The sequence below is a fragment of the Chroicocephalus ridibundus genome, chromosome Z (genome assembly GCF_963924245.1).
Source record: "Chroicocephalus ridibundus chromosome Z, bChrRid1.1, whole genome shotgun sequence".
Taxonomy (NCBI): domain Eukaryota; kingdom Metazoa; phylum Chordata; class Aves; order Charadriiformes; family Laridae; genus Chroicocephalus; species Chroicocephalus ridibundus.
In genome coordinates this window covers 72,504,818-72,529,067 of record NC_086316.1, presented here as the reverse complement: position 1 = coordinate 72,529,067, position 24,250 = coordinate 72,504,818, and the positions used below count along the sequence as shown (strand labels likewise).

The window sequence follows — 24,250 nt, the reverse complement described above, 5'->3', positions numbered from 1 at the left end:
TGGGGGGGTTTTTTTGGGGGGTTTTTTTTTGGGGGGCTTTTGGGGGTTTTTTTTGGGGGGGGGTTTTGGGGGGGGTTTTTTTGGGGGGGTTTTTTTGGGGGGGGTTTTTTGGGGGGGGTTTTTTGGGGGGGTTTTTTTGGGGGGTTTTTTTTTGGGGGGTTTTTGGGGGGGGTTTTGGGGGGGGTTTAGGGGGGTTTTTTTGGGGGGGTTTAGGGGGGTTTTTTTTTGGGGGGGGTTTTGGGGGTTTTTTTTTGGGGGGGGTTTTGGGGGTTTTTTTTTTGGGGGGGTTTTTTGGGTTTTTTTTTTGGGGGGGGTTTTGGGGGGTTTTTTTTGGGGGGGTTTTGGGGGGGTTTTTTGGGGGGTTTTTTTTGGGGGGGTGTTTTTGGGGTTTTTTGGGGGGTGTTTTTGGGTTTTTTTTGGAGGGTTTTTTTTGGGGTTTTTTTTGGGGGGGGGTTTTGGGGGGGTTTTTTGGGTTTTTTTGTTTGGTTGGTTTTGTTTGGTTTTGTTTTCTTTTGTGTGTGTGTGTGTGTATCGTTGGACTCAATGATCTCAAAGTTCCTTTCCAACCATGAAGATTCTATGATTCCCTGCCATTTTCTGAAAGAAAAAATACTAATAGAAGAATGGCAGGGTTTTTATAATTCATAAATGGAAACAAACAAGGATGAAATGGAGTAGAGTACATAAAATCTGTTAAATCATTGTGATGTCAGCTAGCCATTACTGTGATCAGAAGGGTCTGATGGGGTCCTTGGCTTTTGTGTGATTCCACCTGAAGGATTTAGAGTAAAATTTGTAAAACCTCGTAAGACATCTTACAAAACCTTTGTGTTTATTTCCTTAGGGTCACACAGCAATGCTCAATTCAGGCTGTTGGCATCCCAAAATAAAGGAAGAATTTTTGACATGTTCTAATGATGGGTAAGTATTGAGGTTTAACTTTGTCACGTTTTTTTTAGAGGCTTATCTGGCTTTTGTGTTTTGGTATTGTGCCCTAATTTGCTTTAAATATCATCCTTTTAAATCTTGAGCAAGTGCTTAGGACAATCTTAGCTGTGATCTGGAAGCAAAAATTTTAGTTGTTCCGGCTCTAGATAATGAATGTATTTTGTCTGTGTTATTTTAGTTTTCTAATTTAAAATGACTTTTAATGATATTTCATGAAAGTTTCTGGTTAAATATGTTTTTACAAAAATTCTGGGGCAAAATTTAACTTTACTCAGTATATCTTTGGAGTAGAATAATTCCTGTGTAGGGACTCAGATGCAACTTCTAATTGAAACACTCTTATCTTCCCAGTGAATTCAGTTACAAGTTTTATGTTAAGTGTAATTGAATATTGGTGTATGTTTGACAAGCGTCAGAAAGACTTAGAAATTATTCTGTGGCTTTAGTCTTGATCTTTGTGGTTAAAATCAAACTGCAAAATGCCACTCTGGCAATTGCATTAATTAATAAAGTTACTGCAGCTGTCAACAGCAAGATCATGAATGATTTTTGAATCGATGTTTCAAATGTGCAATCTCCTTTGCTGCAGACTGACAGTGAGTGGGAAGACTGCATTGCCCCACTTGTGTATCTATAGTGTGGTCCATGGTAAACAGAAGACCCCAATTGTCAATTACTTTAAAGGACATGTTGGGTTTGGTTTTCTTTTTCCCCCCAAAAGAGACCAATTTACTGGTTTAAAACACAGGTGTGTGACAAAATGATTTTGGCAGGAAAATTCACAATTTCTGTTGAGACTGTGGCAGAAGAAAAAAAGACTTAAATACTGCAGTGTGCTCTATGGAGCAATTCAGTTCTAAAAATATGTGCAAGTTAAGCCAACTATATATTTTTTTCTGGCTTGCAGACACAAAGGTTTTACTTCCATAGTAGAAATATTTTTTAAATGGTAGAGCAGGTACTTTAAAAAGTTTGTTGCTCTTTTGAATGTAGTTAGACATTAGTACAGCTTCTTAATTAGGTTGAATAGTTTGTAGATAGTGAAAAACTAATTTAGATATTCTAAATCCTGAAGATTGTCTAATTTTGTCCTATCTAAGCAAGTGTCTAATTAATATACCAAATATGGATTCAGTGCATCCCTGATGCGTGAATTGCTGTGAATTAAAATGGTCTGGCCAAGTAAGTAAAATACAGATAAATACTACTGTAAATGGCTGCATAACTGCATTTTCAGAGACACTACATGGCAGACGTTACAGGAAAAGTATTTTAAACCCATTTAATTTTGTTTCATGCTAGTGACAGGTCTTTCCAGGATTTGGACACGTCATGTGAAAAGAAAAATTTGGATTGCTTAATTTGCAGCACAGGACTGAAATGTTAAAGACAGTATTCTGCCTGTGAAATTCAGTAAGAAAAGAAACTATAAAGTCTCCAAAGTTTAATCAGTAATTCATCTTAAGACTGGAGCTGTAAGCTAGAATATGATAGAACAGAATAGTTCCAGTTAGATTGGGACCTACAATAATAACACCTGACCACTTCAGGGCTGACCAAAAGTTACAGTGTGTTATTATGGGTATTGTTCAAATGCCCCTTAAGCACAGGCAGGTGTGGAGCATCAACCAGCTCTCTAGGAAGCCTGTTCCAGCAGGTGACCATCCTCTCGGTAAAGAAATGCTTCCCAATGTCCAGTCTAAACCTCCCCTGACAGAGCTTTGAACCATTCCCACACGTCCTGTCACTGGGTATGAGGGAGAGGAGCTCAGCACTCCCTCTCCACGTCCCCTCCTCAGGAACCTGTAGAGAGCAATGAGGTCACTCTCAGCCTCCTTTTCTCCAAACTTGGCAAGCCCAAAGTCCTCAGCTGCTCCGCACACGGCATTCCATCCAGCCCTCTCACCACCTTTGTTGCCCTCCTCTGAACGCGTTCAAGCCCCTTCACATCCTTCTTAGATGGTGGGGCCCAGAACTGCACACAGCGCTCCAGGGGAGGTGGCACGAACGCTGAATAGAGCGGGACAGTCCCCTCTTTTGACAGGCTGGTTGTGCCAGGCTTGATGGACCCTGGGATGTGGTTTGCCCTCTTGGCTGCCAGGGCTCACTGCTGGCTCACATGGAGCCTGCTGAGCTAAGAAAGTAGGATTCCAAGTAAGGAAGGTGATCTGATCATGCCAATGTCTAATGAGCTTGGGAAACTTAAGTAATTCAAAGAGGTAAATAGAAGTGTTGTTTTCACTAATTATGTTGCTTAAAGGTCAGTTAGTGAGTAGCACACCTTTGAAAATGTATGTTTCATTAGTAAATGACAGCAGTTTTTGGCATTATACAGTATTGGGTGAATTTCTGACCTCTTTCTGGTGGTGGGTCTTGCCATTGCTTTTCTCTAAGGTTGAAGAATGCTCAAGTGGAAGTGTGACTCTAAATACATGAAGGTACTGTCTAGTGGTTTTTGAATGAGGAAAAATAACTGCTTTGTTATTGTAATTTTGCTTAGCAAAGTAACATTAGAATACTTGTTTCAGAGCAGAGATTTTTAAAGCTAAAGAAAGAAATGGGCCATACCAGTGAGAGATAATTGAGAACTGTCATTGATTTGTGCTTAAAGGAAACGGGTTTTCTGAATTTCAAGTAAAAGCAATTTAAAAATTCTGTTTATACCAAGCATTCCATAAATGAGAAATTATTTTGTACTGATTATTCTACATCATCACAGAATGTGTTTATGAATGTGTTTAAATGCTACAGCTGTCTATCTGCCTGCCTGCCTATTTACACCTGACGATAATGTGTTCAAGAACTATGTTTAATTGATTTGTAAAGCTGGCTTTTTTGGTTTGAGTTAATAGATTTGCACGTAATGAAATGCAAAACTGTTGAAGAGTCTTCGTGAAAATTTGTCTTATGTTGCAAGCAAAGCAAACAAAACAACTATAACAGAACTTGAACTTTGGAGACAGCAGCCTTGTCAGGTTAGACCAAAAGACTGGCAGTCTTTAGAGAGATGAGGTCTAAATGGGGATAGGATGTCATCAAAGTTTGCAAAATGTTCAAGATGGTAGATTAGCTGGATGTGGAAATGTTATTTGCCGAACCCTCTTATACTAAGAGGCATTTGTTGAAAGTGGCTAGAATTAAGTTTAAAACTAATAAAAGAAAACACTTAATTTTGGATACTGTTGAAATATATTCTGGAATGTGTTGTCACAGGAGGTTGTGGAGGTAGGTTTAAAAAGGTGTGAGAAAAATTCATGTTTAGAAGGGCTCATGAACAGACAGGAAATGAAATATAACATCACTTATATGACAGTTATAGAGAGTAAGGGGGAAGGAAGGGAATACACCATAAAGGCCAGACTTGGTCAGCATTTATTGCTGTGATCAAAGAGTGAATACAGGGCTAAATGAAGCTGTGGTCAGATTTAGTTGGATGTTTTGTATATTTTCATATGGTCTTCAGTGACAGTTAACAATTAAGATGGAATTTCATGCTATATTGGAGTTGGAAATGTAGTTGTGTGGATTGTTCTCATGATACAATGCTTTTCCAGTGGTTTTATATCTAGTATTGATGTGTATTTAATACAAACAGGCTAACTGTTGGTAAGGTATTCTGTCGCAAAGAAGATGTTGAGACAAAGCCCAAATCTTTGTGGCTTTAGTACATAGAGATTTCATGTAAGAATGTGTAATCTAGTTTTAAAAAAAAGAGTCTTCCAGTGCTGAATCGGACTTTCTACAGGGCAGGAGACCTGCCTGTACCCAATTTTGACATTCCTGACATTATACACAGATGTGATTTTGCATTCACAGTCCGCAACATATTCCTCTGTCATACTTTATCAAGAAAGTCTATATCCATAAGAGGAGAAATTAAAAGCTTTACAGTATTGCATATCAGAGGAAAAGGTGAAATCAAACACTTACTCATCTCTAAGTTTTTTTTCTCCTGACAACACACTGCTGCTCTTCTATACAGTGTAGATGAGCTCTGGAAATTTTGCTGTAGGTTTCTGTTAGTTTTGTTCTAAAATTTGTACTAGACATTGATGTAAGGTCGAATTACTTGAATTACAGTGACTGCTCTGGAATTTTTAATGGGGAATGTGGTGCTATCTGTATCTCTAGATGTTGAGACTTAATCCTCACGTTGGAAAAGGAACAGCCACAATTGGCATGTGTGGAGAAGGACACCTAACACTGAACACCAAAATGGGACCCTTTGGAGGGTCAGTCCTGGGTGTATGGATGTGGGAGAATGAAACCAGCATTGCCTTTAATAGGCATGAAGGAAGGTTGAACATCTTCCTGTTTTGCTGGCTTTAGCTTCTGTTGGACATCATACAAAACACTAAAGCAAGGCAGTATCAGCTCTTAAATAGAGATTTCTCCAATCACTTGGTCAGAATTTTTGCATGGAGAGCTGCTGGCTGGGTACTCCAAACCTGGTTGCCAGAACCAACATCCGTTTTTAAAGATGCTTGCAAGTAAAGGTGTAAGGGTTTTCGGTTTATCATCTACGAGTTTGGAAGCTGCTGAAAGTAACAGTTGAAACATGTGTGTCATGCTTCTTGACATGCTGAATTGCAGTGTCTGAAGTTGATGAGGAGGACACAGGGGAGCACTTGAGGGATGTTAATGTACTGTTAAACCCTAATCTGTATATTCTGTGCTTCTAGATAACATTTGTACCACCTCTAGAGAAAACAGTCATTCATAAACTGAACGCTAGAACTATTTACAAATGGTGGGGTATATTTTATCTGACTACGGTAGCATTTGCATTGTCTGTCTCTTCAGTTGAATGGCTGTCACTCACATACAATTTAAATATAAAGTAAGGAAAGAAGATTGCATTTTCTGGTTGGTATGTTGAAAGCCGGAGTTTTCATAGTGCATGAAGAAGTTAAAAAGCAAACTTTGCAAGTGGACTTGTGGAGTCAAACGAACATAAATTTTAAATATGTTTTAAATAAATGCTTTTAAAATATTTTAAATACATATTTCTTTTATGTTAACCTGCTATAACTCAAATTTTTCCGTGGGGGATAGTCATTCTACATGCTTGACAGTTTCTTTTGATTCCAGGTGTAGTAGGCTGTAGTAGTATACTGAACTAAAAGTAATTCAAATGAAGACTCTTAGAATTGCTGTCATAAAAGAAGTACTTATGAGAGATGGTCTGTTTCGTGTGATTTATTCATAGCATTCAAATTTGCTCTACATTTAAAAGAAATAACTCTAAAGTAGGTTTTGACTATAATGTATTCTAATTAGTGGTTATTAGGCTGTTGTAAATTTATTACTTCAGACTGCAGATATATGGGTTACCAGCAGGGAGTCTCAGTGTGTTTTGTATGACTGTTCAATGAACTCAGGAAAAGACTACATAAGAAAAAGAAACATTTCCTTCTGACTCCTATATGAGGGAAACAGAAGCTGGTCAGTTTACACACTGGCATGAGCTAGACTCTAGACCCAGAAGTTACAGAATAAGTCTGAAAACTCCTCGTTAAGTTGCACAGGTTCGTGTCCACTTATGCAATTGTGATTGAATAGATATGTAATTTACAGTAGCTCACTTAATTTTCTTTGTCTTGAAAATGTTCCAGATGATGGCTTATTAAAACATGTGAGACCATACCATTTATTTTTTGCATGTTATAGTAAGTTTTTAAAAAAAACCTTATTTTCCAAACAAATAGTTTCATTATTCTTGAATTAGAGATGAATAATAATTTTTACAGATTGTTCAGGGTTTGTTAGCTTTTAGTTGCAGAACGAAGTAAGAAATATGTAAGTTCTGTAAGTAACCTGTTGATTAACCTTAAGTGTATGGATGAATAACGCTAATTAACCTAGAGATTGACATAGGTTCTTTGTTTGAATGTATTTTTTAACTAGGTTAAATCTTGTGCATATATTCTCAGAACTGTGTAATGTTACTCTAGCTTTCCAACATTTTAAGTGAGTAGAATAAAATTGTGTCAAAAGAACAGATAGACATAGAAATGCAATTGTCTTCTCCATGGAACTGCACTAATTCTGTCTTTAACAGTTTGCCTTACAGATACGATAATTTCAATTTTCAACAATTTGGCTGTTGCTAATTCATACCAAACTTTCACTGGTTTTAAAGCATACGTACAAAGCTCTTTTCAGTATTGGTATTAGCTCGATTTAAGCTTTCTTCTTGGACAGTCTGTCTTTTCATTTATGGCTGTGTGTTGTCTAGAACTTTAAATACCCCACAGCTATTCCTGAAAGATACGTCTGTTTTGGTTGCATGTACTCCTTGCCGTTCTAGATAAGGCTCAGATACAATGTGTGATCAACACCACCTTTGTCTTTTTCGTATTGCCTTTACCATTTGGCATTTCATAATGCCTTTACCAAATTACCAAGGCTTATTTGGAACATACATTTACTAAGCCAAGCATCTGTCAATTCGTCAGCAGTATGTTGAGCATATTTACAGAATCGCAGTAAGGTTTATAGTAACAGAAATGCCAGCATTAATGCATTGCCTGAAAGTGAAAGAAAATTTTGAAAATGAGAAAGACTTTAAAAATTGTTCTCCTCTCTGGAAACGCACCTGAGCAGAGTGACCTAAAAAAATACCCAGTGTTTTAAGTCATAACTAACTCCTTGTTTATATCATTCCAAAATATCAGTTGACTTAATTCTATATTAAAACAAAGGAGGAAGAGGAAACGGATAATATTATTTTTGTTATTTGGATGTTTTCTTATCACAAATGTGATAGGTAGTGCTGTATGAATAAGCAAGAGAGCTCAGTGATATTACATGTTCCAGCAACAGGTGTTTTATGTCCCTGCTCTCATATATTTTTTCCTTTTAGAAGTAGAATCGCAGCCAAACTTGAAATTTAGCAGTCCTGAACTTTGTGATTTGTCATTGCAGCCAGGGCTGTGGTTGCTTAACAGCTGGTTTACTGTAGAAAATTCCTCTCACAAGTCTTCCCACTCTCACCCTCTAGTAAGTTAATGTTCATACTCTTTAAAAGATATCTTAGGGAATATTGAGTGCCATCACCAAGTGACCTCTGTAATAAGTTATTTAGGGATAAATTGTGCTTCAATGTAGATCTATCTCCAATTAAATGGAGTTATTTCAGCGAAGTAACTTCAAATCTTCAGAAACAAAATTTTGCGTTTAAGGTACAATTTAATCCTTAGACTTCTGTTAAATGTATGTTTCAAATAGGAAGCTACTCTGCTCCATGGGATAGGGTGTTAAATGGAGTTTTTTAATCATATACTGCTGCTTAGTAGATGTTCTCTGTCTTAATAAAAAAGAGAGAGACAGATTTCTACCACTTGTGATGTAAAGTAGAGTAAGTGGTGACCATAGAGAGTGTTCAGAAAGGAAAAGTGAATACGTTTTTAAAATCCTTCTTTTCAGGTTTAAAACTATCAACTGTTTGACAATGGTAGCTTAACTATCTTTTTTAAAGGAAGAGTTGACAATAACCTTAATTAAATTTGCAAATATGATTTGTACTTGAAAGGATGTAAAATATGATTTGTGAAGGACAAGTGGTGTAGATAGTAGTTTAGCATGACTTCCATCTAATGTTTGCAAGCATTGCTGTTTAGAATAATTTTCTCTCCTTTACGACATCTGTTATGTCCTAGATAATGCCGGGGGGGGGGGGGGGGGGGGCACTTTTGAAACGTATTAGTGAACAATACTGTTTCATGATCGCTTTTACCTCAGCTACATTTCACTTTTTATATATTAACCAATTCCATCTTGTTAGCCAGGTTTTCATCCAGAATAACTGCTGTCTCCTCTCCTTCCCATTAGCTGCCTTGTTTCTATGTTTGTGTAGGTGACAGCTATCAGTATATGACTTCCACTTCATGACTATTGTTTTCTGGCAAGTGTTCCTTTAGTTAGTCCCAGAACTGCATAAAGGCTTGATAGCTTGACAGAAAAGAGATTTGAGCAAGGTCTGTAATAGTACTGCTGAAGATGGCCAGACGACAGTTTTCCTGCCCACAAAGCGATCGGCTCCTCTTCTTCCCATGTGCTATTCTGCTTGTCTTGAACTGGCAAGCCTTTCAGCCCACATGATTCTGTTTTCATTTAATTGATGATGTCTGTGCCCCATAAGCTTTAGAGCCAAGTCACCTACTACAGTTCGCATACTTGCTCCTTAGATTTTTTTTTTTTTTGCATGGTACATTGTTCTCAGGAGAGTGTGAGATTTGGTATCTCCAGCATGTGTAGCCATGCACTGCGAAGGACAGCCCTGTTGGGTGTGAAACTAGGATTACATAGGATTTCTCCTGGATTTAGAGAATCTAATCTTGAGGTTACATACTGTCTGCTCCCTCTGGGTTGATAGCCTCTCAGCCTAAGCTGATTACACTTCAAGTGAATACAACCCTGGAATTTGTCTGAACTCTGTTAAGGCCTGGAGTACCTTGGTTGACAGCTGGAGAACTGAAGCAGTAATTTTACTTTTCTTGAATGTTTTAAGGATCAATAATACCGTGCATATGAAAACATAGGTAAGAGCAGAATCTGGACTTGTACAGTTTGGTGTAAGTGTAGTTATAATGTCTTGCTGTTTCGCAGAATTTGTAGACTTTTGTGAAGAAGAAATTTGAAGAAATATGACAGTAAACTTGTTACATATACCAACTTTTTTTTTTTTGTTTAAAAGCACCAAACAAACTACAACACGGAATAAAGCTTTTGGATAAATATTGTTAGTTGTAACACCTTTAGTGTGTTACATTTTACATGTAATAAATACGGTTAACACTGATCAGTCTTCAGCTTTGAAAACTGCTAAGACCATTAAGATTGCAATGCCAAGGCTGTTCCCAAGATGATTGTATAAACTTTTGTTAAACCTAAGCCTCAACACTGCATCTGTCTTCACAAATTTGAAACTAGTTGGCAAAGCATACTTGAAAATATTTACTTAAGTTTCACCTTTATCTAGGGAATCCTTTAAAAATCTTTGTTTAATTGCAAAATCTTAGGCTTGTGCTTTTGTGCAGTTTCTAGATTTACTTAAAACAAGCTGCATGCTGTACAGCATAGGATCCGCTTTGGGTTCCAAAGTTAATGCTCCCCAAAAAGGTCACCCTGAACTATATCTAGTTGCATCATACTGCTTTATAGAGTAGGGAATTCAAATAATATCGAGGTGAAACAGCTGAATTTGCCAGTAGTGTGGTATGGCTTGGACTTCCATCCTAGGAAGAAAAAATAATTTTTGCCGGGTTGTTTCAAGCACATATGTCTGTAGGTGTGTGTACACATACATATTCACCTCGTGAAGTATTCCATATGAAGATGAAATTCTGAAGCTTGAAAATTTTTCTTCAAGATTTTTATAGGATACTTTTTCCACATGACAGTATTACAGTTTAGGCAAATTTTCAGAATTCATTTAGAACATAAAAGAATACAGTTCAGTTCAGTGATTTATTTTTATTCTTACCAAGGTAATGTTGTTTTTCATTATGGCAAGAAACTTGAAAGTTCTTTCTTCTGTCAGATGTAAATATATATTAAAAAAATTGGTTGATTTATCTGGCAAACACAGAATTTTAATATTCACAGTACTTCAGTACTTCCTGAACAATTTTCTCCTTTCAGAACTGTGCAGTGAGTGCAGCAAGAAGGGACAGCCTTTTCAAAGGAAGGTGGCTTTTGCTAATTAATTGCAATATTCTTAGCTTAGTGTGGGAAGGCAGTAGTTTTGGTGTATATCATAGAAGGGTTAGAGTTGGAAGGGACCTTAAAGATCATCTAGTTCCAACCCCCCTGCCATGGGCAGGGACACCTCCCACTAGATCAGGTTGCTCCGAGCCCCATCGAGCCTGATCTTGAACACCTCCAGGGATGTATATATTTGCTTCTCTTGTCCCAAATAAGTAGTATTTCACTTCTCACCTGTATTGTGCACAACTTAAGTTATATGGATGAGCGTTCCCTGGGACTTGTTCCCTAACACCTTGCTGTCAAAATGAGACAGATTGGAAAAACTGTTTAATTGTTACATCTTTCCTGGTCTTCACTCACTTTGACTGAGATGGGTTACATAATACTTTTGAGCAGCCTGGTTGGCAGATCTGAGGCGTAAGTAACTTCTGGCAGGATAGAAATGATGGGAGCCTGGAAGTTTTAATATTTCCATCAGCTCAACTTTATATCAGATAGGGAAGAACACAGGAATTTGCAGTTTTTAAAACAGATAGGAAACTTCCCATATTTCATATGCAGATTGTGAGCAAACACATCCATTGTGATGACTGTTTCAGCAGTATCTTTCACAATGGCAATTTCCTTTTCTGTCTTCTCCCATGAAGAATATATTATGTCTTCTGTTATATGAAGATGAAATCCTTTCCTTGCAAGTATTCACTGATTATTTCAACCTGTAACTCAATTTAAAGCACTATTTTCTCATGAGATACGCATCTTATTTGAATGACCAGAATTCGCTGATTGTTCTAGTAATAATGGGAAGTACAATAGACTTAGTAAACTAAACTCAAATGTTTTTGTTTGATAATGAGAAAATAAAGTAGGGTAGACAAGAATTTATTTTGGCACATTTGCCTACAACGATAAAATGTATTCTGTCTAAGAAAATAAAATTAAATTGCCATGATTAATGTTCAAATCTGATACTGTATTAAAGTTATGCAGTAATGATTAGTGGCCAGGCCAGCCTAAACCATAACAGTAGTTAATATCCTATAGATCAAAATTCTGTGAAAATATTTGCTTTGGGGTTTTGACATTTGGAATTGCAGTTAATTTCATTGTTTGCGTAATTAAATTTAAAATTGTTCCTCTTATCAAAGTCCTTATGTTATATAAATATATGTTTTAGTTAAAATCCCACTAATAAGTTACTTGTTTAGTGCCTAAGACATGTACGTGGGTGGTTTTTGTTTTTCATGAAATGAAATAGAACAGTCTGAAGTTGCATTTCTCAATTGGTAGTCTTTTCAAAGTGTATGGTTTCACTGGGTGGTGGTCTAGAATTGCTTTCGGTTCAGAAAATTCTGTTTAAGGCTGATAAACCCCATTTCACAAATGGGATAGAATATAATGGAAATTCTGTGTGGTTTTATGAGAGAAACTTCTCTTGTTTAATTAATTGAGCATTTTATAAATTTTTGTATACTAGCCATTAGTAAGTTAGAAGCAGCAAATTGTAATCCAGAATATGTTGAATTTTTTTTCTGTTAATTCCTGTGAATTTTTCTTGTGACTTTTTTAAAGGATTAATCTTGTAAATACATGTGAGACATTTGTCATATATCATCTGGACTAGCTAATAGGGGAGAGGTCTTAAAACTGGTAATCTGAAGTAATCGAACCAACATGTTTCTAATGCAGTTTCATAAGACTGGACTATTGCCTCAAAACTTCTATGTTTTTATAAATTATTTCAATTAAAGCATATTTTATCAGAGAAAGTGTGAATCTATTTCTACTAAAACCTGAACACTAAGTTCTAGACACTGGTAATGATGCAAATTGGATAGTGAACTGGGTGAAGACAACAGCATGTGAGGTCATCCATGAAGAAGAATCTGTTCAAAATTAGACCCATTTCCTGAAATCTTTGTAGGTTAATTGTATATAAGCTCTTAGTATGAAGCTATGGAAGAGCAGATACACTTCTTTTAAAAATCCGTATACACACAGAGAATTAACTTTTACTAATGACATTGGTAAAGGATATGTTGTTAATGTTTTCTTTCAACAATGACTGTTGAGACTGCAGTTGAGTTCTGTGTCTAGTTCCAATGACAACAGCCTAAAAAGGATGTTGAGAAAGAAAAATGTCAGAGAAGAATCCTGAAACTTCACTTAATAGAGACTCAAGGAGCTGAATATGCTTCAGTTTATTGAACAGCATATTAAGAATCTTGGCAATAATAAAGCAATACTGAAATGGAGACAAAATGTCAGACAGTTGAAATGTCTTTAAATTGTGTAAGACATAGCTAGTCCAGTGATAGAAGTTATCAAGGTTTGAATAGGAGAGAAAAAGTATTTCTTTGTCAACAGAGGGATTATGTGACTGTGGAACAGATTGTTAAGGAAGGAATGCAGTAAATTCTTTACCATTTGTAGCCTTCACATAGAAATTGGTGGATGAAATTTCTCTTTTAATCATCAAGCAAACCAGTGAACTCAAAAAGCACAGATTGGAATGGGCATGTAGATTTCTTGGTGATAAATCATACATATGACTTAGTTGCTTACAGATCAGGATTCGGGGCTTGATCTGTGAATGTCTGTTAGGGTTATTCAACTTTTTGAGGCTAGGAAGGTATTTTTTCTATTTTTAGTTTCATGTTATCTCTTCAAAATTAATCTGCCTACACAGTGTTATCAACCAATTCCTCGTTGACTTTTTACTTGATTCCCACCCCGTTGTCTCTGAATCCTTCCCCAGTGGATTGTTTTCCCTTTATGGTAATAATGCTGATCTTTTAAGCTAATTTTGTTGTTCAAGTATTTGCTAATAAAGTTTTATATTAAATGCATTTCTCTTGAGAAGGATTAGTTTCGTTTTGGAAACCTTTCATCTCCTTCTTGAAATGTGTCCAGACCTGTGATTTGTGAAATTTTCTGTTTGCTAAGACAGAAGACATCTGATCGATATTCTTCAGTTTAGCTCATTAATGGCAGTGGAAACTTCTGGTCAGCTAATCTCTAGAATTTGGATCTGCATTCATTGGTGTCTGTATGATTTAGAACCTACTGGCAAACATTTCAGTCTCCTAAGGTTGAACTTTTGGTGAGATAAGATGCAGATCTTCTTTTGTCATCATAAACTTACTAGACCATATGTATTCCTCCCTTCAAAATAAATAATTTACTTATACTCATTTGTAGTTTCCTTCTGTTGTGTGATTCATGGTGAATTAAATGGATAGCAGAATAACAGGTACTGAAGAGTTTCAGAGAAGAAAATAGGTGTCTTCCCTTTTTTGGTGGTACACACTTGAGCTTTAAAAATTATTTATTCTATCAGCATATTTATTTTAAATCCTAGCAAATAATTTAACTTTAAACAGAGTTGGTTTGAGTTAAAATTTGGCTTTAGAACTTTTTTCTAGGAGTGTTTTTGTTTTTTTTTTTTAAATGACTTTATTTTTTCATCCAAGTTACAATAATTCTGAAAATAGATTTAATTACTAGTGTAAAGTTGATGTTTCATGCCAGCATGTGTCTGTCCGCAGCATGAACTGCTTTTCCTTTCGAATTTTTTTTGTTAATTTTTTAAGGACACTAGTGAGTATAATGCTAATATAAAAATACATTTTTGTAGTTGTCTTTTTGGACCATTAAATCAAGATTGTCATTGAAATAGAGTGTGGAATATACGTTTCTAGTTCTTTCATGCAGAGAGACTACCAGAGGACCTGAGTAGACTTGTGCTGTCCATGGCCACGACTTGTTTGCTCTAAAAACTTTTCCATGGAGGCAAGGGGTGTCTAGTATATTTTACATAGCTCATGTTTGTTTACATGAAGCTCAGCCATAGAGTACAACTCTCTGTGACTCTAGGAATGGCTAGTTTTTAACCCAGGATGTGTGTTCAGAAGGATCTAGATGACATTAATTGTCTCCTGAGCACTGTACGTAAATAATAGCGTTATAGTTTAGTTTCACAGATTCTGATACTTTGGGGAGCAGTCCATGAAGTTGTAAAGTAGCCGTTCCACATGCAAACTCCCATTCTCTTTATCCTTTGATGAAGGTTAGCACCCTTATAGCAAAATCAGTGGAATGACTGATGTGAACATTGCTCTTCTGCTTTGGTAGAAAGTTAGTGTCTTGGTTTAAAGAGCCTCCTCATCAGGTTACATTCAAATGAATGATTTAGCAATGAAACAGCCAGATGGTAACATCTTAAACAATGCTAAGTAGATTTTCAAGCACATATATCACAACATCTACTTATTCAAAATACAAATAAATGAAATATTTAACAGGTTGCTTATTTGTTTCTTCATTTCTGAGCCTTTAGACTGAACCTGCTTAATATTAATATTTCAAGGTCTTTGTTCTTTCAAGTGAAAACTGTAGTACTGGTGCAGTCTGCTAATTTCAGGAGTATAAGGTCTTGCGGAAAGTATGAAATATTACAAGGCTTCCAAAAACAGTACAGATGTGTTAGACCTGCCCACTTTGTTTGCAAATGCATATAATTATGTGGAATATAACTTAAAAGTATGCCATGCATATTCAGTGCCATAATATAGGAAGACTTTAAGGTACTGAGTCTTACAAGCTTTATTTCTTGTAATGACTGTTTGTGAATTGGAAGTGAACTTAAATGAGGCACTCCCAAACTGTTTTGCGGATAATATTATTTAGAATTAAATGTCGACTAGTGCTACATTCATAAAATGCAAAGCAGGAGGAAAGTTAGAGGTACATGAAATAACAAAATTTTATGGCTTCAAAGTAACTGGATATTTTGTGTGCATGCACGTAAGTAGATACAGAGAGTGAAGAGCTGATAGTCTGGTACTTGGTCCCAAGGTAAAATTATTTTTTTAAATATTTTTTTTATTCCTCTGTCAATTACAGAGATTTTAGGTCGGTCTCACAGTTTTTACCTGTGTAAAATATAATATGTTTTGCCTCCACACAAACCTCGTTTAACTAGTATTTTGTATACTCTGGGTACTGTAGAGTTATTGCTTAAATACCTACGTTGAAACACCATGTAGATTATCTAAAAACTTGTTCCCAGGAGTTGCATGAGGTAAAAATAAAGCAGAATTGGCATTTATGAAAATCAAATTACACAGGAGGATTTGTATATCCACCCTATCTGTCCTCACGTAGTTCATATTTTATTTTTTATTTCAGCCATAGCAATTCAGCTGTTTCCAATAATGAGGCTTAGGAATTACATGCATGAATTATATTAAATTCTGGTGACTTTTTTCTTTCTTCTGTCTCTGTAACAGCACGAGTTCTCATCCTTTGCAATAGGAGCATGGTGTTTTTCGAGAAGAGGGAGCATTGTTGTTTTGCAGGGGTAAAGTTCTGTTGCTTTTTTGAAAATCTCCCCTGATTAGTCAGTATTTGGAAAAATTGCCTCTCCAGAAGGCACCAGAGTGCCTTCCTCAAGAAATTGCTGCTATCTTACATGTGTGTAGTAATTTGCACTACACTTGCATAGTAGTTTGCTTTTTGTCTTGACATGTAAAGGTGTGTGAAGTCCACTCCAGATACGTGAGGATGGCTTTTCCTAGACTAACTTATCTATTTATAGATATATGTGCAGTGCAGAGCTGATTAAGAGAGCACAGCAAATGAGCAGGCCTGGTTAAGAGGAGTTTGAATAATGACTATGCTGGCCCTTGCTGAAAGCTGTATGTTTACAAAAGGGTTAGTAGAGCTATTTTCGTCTTTATAAACTATGTACGTTTATATTAATACTTTTCTGAAGTTTTTCTTGATTGAAATGTTAGCTACTGCAATAAAAAATGCAGCCAGTTGTAAGAGCTTGCATTTGAGAGTTTTTTCAACTGACATTTTTACTGCATAATCTCACTTTTAAAGGGTTCATGCAGTTTCAGGTAGATTATCTTAAGAACTAAAAATTTAAAACAAAAGAAAAACTTGCTGCAATGCAGAGAAAATGGGGGACCAAAGCATGCTAAATTGTTCCAATTCTTTTTCCTCATTTATTTAAGCAAGTCTTGATATAATATTGTCGATGGTTCTGTGGAAGTGAGTATGGCTTTTGTTTTGTCCCTAGACCCTGTGGAATGGTTTTCATTTTAAAATCCGTATGCATTTACAGACATAGACAGGAACAAAACTCTACTTTCCACATAGCAGGGTTGAAGTGAAATCAAGTGTTTTTTACATTACAGCTCATGTAAACACAAACTTTTGCTGAAGACTGGTTTTCAGCTAAGCATTGTGCTTTGATCTTCCAATTTCATCTCGATATTCTGCCTCTAGTTTCATACATTTATTCCAAGACTAGATCAGTTTGTTTTTCTGAAATGGAAGCTGTGGATAACATAAAATTCTAACCATTTCAAGTTTATCATGTATGAAATAGGGGAGGCTCATTCTGTTTGTTAATGTAAGACAGGGAAACCCATGCAGGAAAAGCTAGGGAGTCCACCCAGTGGTGATGGAGCATAAATTAAGAATTAGTAGTTCCTTCACAGTAGTTTGAAATACACATACATGCATATATATCTGGTGTGTGTATAAATGCTGTGAGTTCAGTAAGCATGTGACTTTAGTAGGTTCATGTTGTTCCTGTGCAAACAGCAAATGACATGAAAATACACGTTTTTTCCCCCTCCATTTGGAAATAGTACTGGTTTTGTAAATTTAATTTACAATTTAATATGATTTCACCAAAGGCTGAAAGTATCTGTTAAACTTACATTTCTGACGCCGACTTCTCTACAGCTGCTGTACGTATTTTGAAACAAGATGGTTCCACTTTTTCTGTGGTAGGAACTGAACGGCGACTTAGGAATGTCTGTCGTAGGCTGTGTAAAATCAGTAGCTCATGGGTCTAAACAAGCAGTCGTAGGTACATGCAAGAGGAGCTTTTGACATCTCATGCACTTCTAAAAGCTGTATTACCTTTCCAAAAAATTGAGGATGCCAGGAGTGATGAAATTGTGTAAGGAACCAAATTCAGCCTGGGACCACCAGTCTGGCCTATTTGCATCTATTATTGATGGCTGTCTTGCTCCAAAAGAAAACACATTTGGATTTTAAACATAAGAGTATACAAAAATTAAACATTTTATTTCCGAAATGGCTTATTTTTTAAGGGCTTCCTTAGCTGCATTTTGCTATAGTAGGAAGGAGCTAAACATGCAAAGCGTCCTGAGCTTGGTTTTCACTGATAGCTTTCATTTGAGTGGAAGCTGGCAAGCGTCCCAATTTTGGTAAGGGTAAGAAGGAAGACCCTAGTAATTACAGGCCTGTAAGTCTCACTTCAGTGCCTGGTAAAATTACGGTGAAGTTTATTCTGGGAGTTACTGAAAAATATTTGAGAGACAACGTAGTCATTGGTCATAGCCAGCACGGATTCATGAGGGGAAAGTCCTGCTTAACTAAATTTCCTTCTATGATAAGGGCAACCATCTAGTTGAGCAAGGGCAGCCAACAGATGTGGGTTTTTTGGATTTTAGCAAAGCTTGTGATACTGTCTGTCATAGTATCCTTCTGGACAAAATGTTAAGCACACAGCTAGACAAGTCCATAATACGCTGGGTGAGCAATTGGGTGATGGGTCAGGCTCAGAGTTAGGCTGGCAGCCAGTCACCAGTGGGGTTCCCCAGGGCTCAACTTTAATTATTTTGTAAATGATCTGGATGCAGGAATCGAAATTACATTAAGTTTGCTGATGACACTGAACTAGGAGGAGCTGTGGACTCCCTCGATGGTAGAGAGGTCTTACAGAGAGATCTGCATAGACTAGAGAGCTTGGCAAACACCAGCCGCATGAAATTTAACAGGAGCAAGTGCTGAATTCTGCACCTAGAATGGGGTAATCCTGGTCATACGTACAAATTGAGGGATGAGAGGTTGGAGAGCAGCCCCATGGAAAGACATCTGGGGGTTTGGGTTGATGGCAAGTTGAATATGAGTCAACAGTGTGCCCTGGTCACACAAAGGGCCAACCGTTCCTGGGGTGCCTTGAGTACAGCACAGCTGGCCAGTCGAGGGAGGTGACTGTCCCACTCTGCACCGCACTGGTGCAGCCCCACCTTGAGTTGTGTGTTCAGTTTTGGGTGCCTCAGTGTAAGAAGGATATCAAACTATTTGAGTGTGTCCAGAGGAGAGTGACCAAGATGGTGAAAGGCTTCAAGGGCAAGATTTATGAGGACCGGCTGTGGTCACTTGGCTTGTTCAGCTCTCACAAGTGGCAGCTGAGCGGGAGGTGTTGATCTCCTCTCTGGTGACCAGCGACAGGACGCAAGGAAATGGAATGAAGCTGAGCCAGGGGAAGTTCAGGTTGGACATTAGAAACATGTTCTTCGCTGAGCGGGTGGCTGGTCCCTGGAACAGGCTCCCCAGGGAAGCAGTCACCAAGCCTGTCAGAGTTCAAGGAGTGTCTGGACAATTCTCTTAGTGATGTGGTTTAGTTTCAGGTGGTCCTGCAAGGACCAGGGAGTTAGAATTGATCCTGATAGGTCCCTTCTAATTCCAGGTATTCTGTGATTATATTCTGTGATTCCAAGAAAAAAAAGAATTACAAATTTTGCTGGTTCCACAGGAAGGGTAGGGCTGGATATTTGCACTCATTTAAAGAATAGCTGAATTATTGATGAGGTATCCATGAGTTCTAGCTGCAAAAAAAATGAGTTGAGAATTTTTCTGCTACTTGATTGACCTGTGAAGGAGCACTTTAAGCAGCGAGTTAAACCTCGGTTGCTGTGGAGTATCCAAATAGATGTGGGGATAGTGCTTGTTAACTACTCATGAGTGCAGAAGGGAGTGGAGAACTAAGACATCTCATTTACAACATGCAGGAGCAACAAAACATAAGTCACCAACTGAAGCTTCTGCACTTTTCCCAATATCAGTGATATTGAAGCTATTTGTATGTCTTTGTTGTGATTTTGGGCTTAGTTCTAGTCTTACTGGGTTTCGAACAGATTTATGTTGGTTCATAGAATTTTTGGTATAAGAAATGTGGGTCCTTGCCAAGAATATTCATATGCTCTAAATGCATTGTATAGCACCCTTTCAAGTTGTCTGTCGTCACAGAATAATTTAGGTTGAAGAGGACATCTGGAGGTCATCCGTTTCAATCCCCTGCTTAGCGCAAGGCCAACTCATATCAGGTTGCTCAGGTAGCAGCAGGCTGTGCAGTGAACTTAAAAGGTGAATTTCTGAACAGACTGAAATTTCCATGCTTAAGGCAAACAGAAGACTAGAGCATTGCAAAATAACGTGTTCAAACTCTAGAGATTTTTTTTTTTAATTTTATTGGGCTATGAAACAACTCATTTCATTGGCCTTTTTTATTTAAAAGGAAAAACATTGTTAAAAATATTTTTTTAGTTGTTTATGTCCTGCTTTTACTATTTTTAAATCTACACATTTTCAACTCTAGCAAAACAGTAACGTTTCCCCCCATATGGAGAACATAACTGATAAGGGAGTGTAAGTTCCTTAGTTTTCATCTTCAGAAATAATAAAATTTAATAATACTTTGTCCACTAATTTTTGCTTTAGACTTTTAACCTCACATAAAGGCAGAAAGGGATATACGGGCTTCTTCAGAAGCAGCAATATTATGATGTCAAAAGACCATGGTGACAAGTGTATGAAAAAATGATGCTCTGCGTGGTTATCCAGACAGATATGGGACTGTATCATGACTCTTTAGGAACCTGAGGCGAAGAACTGTATTTCTTCTCTACAAAAAATGGTGTCTTCCTTTCTGAATTTTTGTGAGGAGGAAGGAAGTGTCTTACAGTTGGTGCGTGTTCCAGAAAACATGAAAAATACATTAATTTCTATTTACTTACACTTCACGTGCTGCAGTTTGGCATCGTCTTTATAAGCCTTTCTTAATTTTTTTATGGAGATTGTACTACAACACATAAAGTTTGTTACTGCATACATAAATGCAAAATAAAACTCACTTTTAAAATTTTCTGTAGCGCAAAGTGCACAGTTACTTTGTACAGATGAGTCAAACTTTGAATTGTTTAGAAGATTCTGTAACTTAAAAAAATTAATATACATTAAAGACTTAAAATTTGCTCTCTTTTTTTACTTACCTCTGTTGCTAATGGAACTGCAGGAAAGTGGCTGTGAGTGAGATCTAAGATGGCAGCAAAAATGGTTAAAACTAATTGTCATACGTACAGGATCAGCTGAGATGTTGCTTCAGAGAGCTTTTAATTGCTTGACTGCTTTAATTTCATTTCAGTTCATTTTTCACTGGTTTAATGGAGAGTTCTGCTGAGTGTTAGTTCCAATTTAAGTTATTTATTGGAGTGAAGGAGAACTTGAGATCCAAATGAGCCTTAACTATTTTATAGCCATGACTAATCAGCTTTTTAGAAGGCATCCTGTTTTCCTAGTGATTTACTCCTCTTGCTTTTGCAGTATCATGCAAGACTGCTCTTGAGTCATTTCAGTTCTTGCAGGTGACAGTAACTTGAACTGTTGTGATGTTCTTTACCAGACGTTTTGCCCTTTGATCTTAATCAGATGTACCCCCTAGAGGGTTTGATTACATCCCACTCTTATCTTTACGAAGTGGGAGATGAGATCTCAGTTTGTTGCCTTCTTGCCTCATTTGAAAAATGACACAAAATTGTACCTCTTTTTACTGCCAGAGCTTTCAGAAGTCAGTCAAGTAATATCTGTAATTTATCTAATGTTCTGTATAGAAATAATAATGCCGAAGTTAGATGTTTCTGGAATAGTAAATGAAGGACGACTACTGTGCAAAGTGCTACATAGTCTCAGGAAAATACCAGTGCTTGATTTTTTTAAATAGCACAGCATTAACATAACCTTTGAATTATTATTAATTCAAAAGCATATTGAGTCTTTACAGAGCTCAATAGACTTCATCAAAATCACTGAACCAGTTAATCATTGGATGAAAAGATCTCAGGGGGATGGTTCTCTGACCTACTCTATGAATGGTTTTCTGAAGATCTGCTTAGATACTTTGCTGATTTGAACTGTAGAAGTGATATGCTTTGATGCAGACACCCATGATTGCCGATCTAATTGCTGATGCAAACAAAAACAACCTCTTTCTTCAGTCTGATTTGTATGTGAAGACTTCATCCTGAAGAAACACAGCAAATTAGCTGTCAGTGCCAGTGAGGAAGTCATTCAAAACTAACAAGCTCTTTTTCTCTTAGTGCAGTCTAGTTGCCCAAATGCTCATCAGTAATGCAATCAGTGTTTTAGGGAAATACAAACCGAAATACTTTCATATTTAAGGAAATACTAAGGGAGAAGGGCTTATAGGAATTCGGGCACGATGGGTACGTTCAGTTTTGCCTGTACATTAGCCCACGGAAGGGGTTTTGTCAAAAAGACTGAATCCATTATTACTACCTTGAGTTAAACTTGTGAAAAAATTCTTCAAGGAAGAAACCATCACACCCACACAGTTTGGAACACCTAAATGAATTATTTTTTATTAACTTATGAGCCCTGCAACCACTGTTTTCAGTACCGTATGTGCCTTTAATTTTAAGATCATTTTCTTAGTCTGAGGGCCTTTTTTTTATCACTGGGAATCTAAACAGTGTTCTGGGGCATGTGTGTGGGTTTTTTTGTTTGTTTGTTTGTTTGTTCTTAAATGCCTCAATGATTTGCCTTCCAACTTATCTGATACAGAATTTAGTTATATTTAAGATAGTGCTCTGTGCAGTACATTCTCCTCTCAATAATATCTAAAGCTTTATTTAACATCATTTTCCTTTTATGTAATGTATTCTTGTGCATTGATTCTTTAAGCTGTTTGGTTTAGTGGGGAGGGGGTGGGGATGTTTGTTCCCCCTTACCCACCTCCTCAGAATATGCTATCATATCCTCAGAATGTAATAACTGCTTTTAGATTTCTTCTATTTTTCTGTGTTCTAAGCAGCACCAAATATAACATGTATGTGGAATCTTAATGCTCCTTCGTTAGAAGTATGAACTCTTACTGGCGTAATAATTCCATGCCTGCGTAGCCTCTACTGCTGCTTTCTGTCCAGCAGTTTGCTTTAGTCATCCTTTTTTGTTTTGCTGGAATTGATCTGTAGCTTTTTTTTTCCCTACTTGTATGTTCATTCTCATAATATTTTTTTCCCTATCTTTTCTTGTGAGGTTGTAAAGTTTCTCCCACCAAGCCTTTTGTTTTACTTACATTCTGGCTATTTGTTTTGATGTGGGGAAAATTATGCTGATCATTAGTAACTACATTGGAACTAGCCTCTCTCTCTAATAACTTTTAATGGAAAAGACATACAGTGATGTTATTCTTTTGTTTTTAATCAAAATATTCTCTCATTTACTTTCCTCTTGATCCTTTCTGTATATGATTTATATTTCAATGTTATACTGTCTTCCAGGAGAGTGATTACTTTCCGAGCAGATTGCTGGTATCCTCATCTGTTAGTAAAAATGATGTATTATATGTAATATGTTTTCTAGCTGGTTTTAATTATGTAAGAGCACTTCATTGACAAATAACTATTTCATAATCTATACATTTAGCAAAACAAATAAGATACAAGAAAACAAATGACTTTGGATTTGTTAAGGGCAAGTGTAGTTTAAACTTTGAGGGTCTCTTGAAAATCTGTGAAAAAGGTATAGACAAAAATTTTTTAGAAAGGAAAAAATCTCTTGCAAAACTTTTAGGTCCCAGGTGAAACTTACTGGTTTGAATTAAAGATTCAGAATCGTTGAAGTTAAAGACTAGAGATAGCAAGGTATTTATCTGAATTTTGCATTGTGCAGTATAATTCCGTGGGAATTCACAAGGGGAAAAAAAAGAAGTCTAGAGCAGAATCTTGGAATTTCTTTTATGATCCATTCTGAAATCTTCCCGTTTGTGTGACTGGATATTCTTTCTTGTGCTTTGAGTTAACATGTGCTGTTGCTAGTTAATAAATGTCAACGTTTATAACGTAGGATTATTTTTTTTTCTGTGTTGTATTTTGTCACTCCTTCTCTCTGCCAATGTGATGTGCGAAATATGTCTGCTATAATCTTTGACTTTGAGAATAATGGAATTTTGGAGTTGGTAATTTTGATGAGCTGACCTGCAAATACTTTGGGGAAATTTTCAGGTTTTGAAAGAAGTAACAATATACTTAAAATTCTGTGCAAAATTCCATTTTTTCCATCACTTTGGATGGGTCCTTAGAAGGGAATAACTGAAATAGATATGTAATTCATATGCAAATACAGTGTAACTTTATGTACAGCATCTGCTGATTCAAAAAATTACTGAGAAAACGTAGTCTTTTCATATTGGCTTGCTTTGTACCTTAGTTGTGTCTCCAGCTCTGGTTATATTCTCCATGGGTACTCTTCCTGTAATGCAAAAACTGAAGCAAGGAAGAGATGGGTAGGTGATGTCCTCTTGTTCATCACTGCATAGTCAAGGGCCTAATTAATTGTATGGACCGAACAGATTCTTTCCTCCTATTGATAACCTTGAGGAAGGAAGGGACTAGATGGCTGAATGACTTCAGCAAATCTGAGTTCTGCTTGGATGATATTTGTCAATACTAAATTGGTAAGA

The 24,250-nt window shown here is 36.7% G+C and overlaps 1 protein-coding gene across 2 annotated transcripts in view; it reads left to right on the top strand.

The window, feature by feature from the left end:
• WDR70 (WD repeat domain 70) overlaps positions 1-24,250 on the top strand; it is a 138,554-nt gene that overhangs the window by 48,142 nt on the left and 66,162 nt on the right. For both annotated transcript variants that reach the window (XM_063320967.1, XM_063320966.1), the window contains exon 9: positions 845-921. In XM_063320967.1, coding sequence (XP_063177037.1) covers positions 845-921 — 77 coding nt within the window. The remainder of the gene's footprint in view (positions 1-844; positions 922-24,250) is intronic.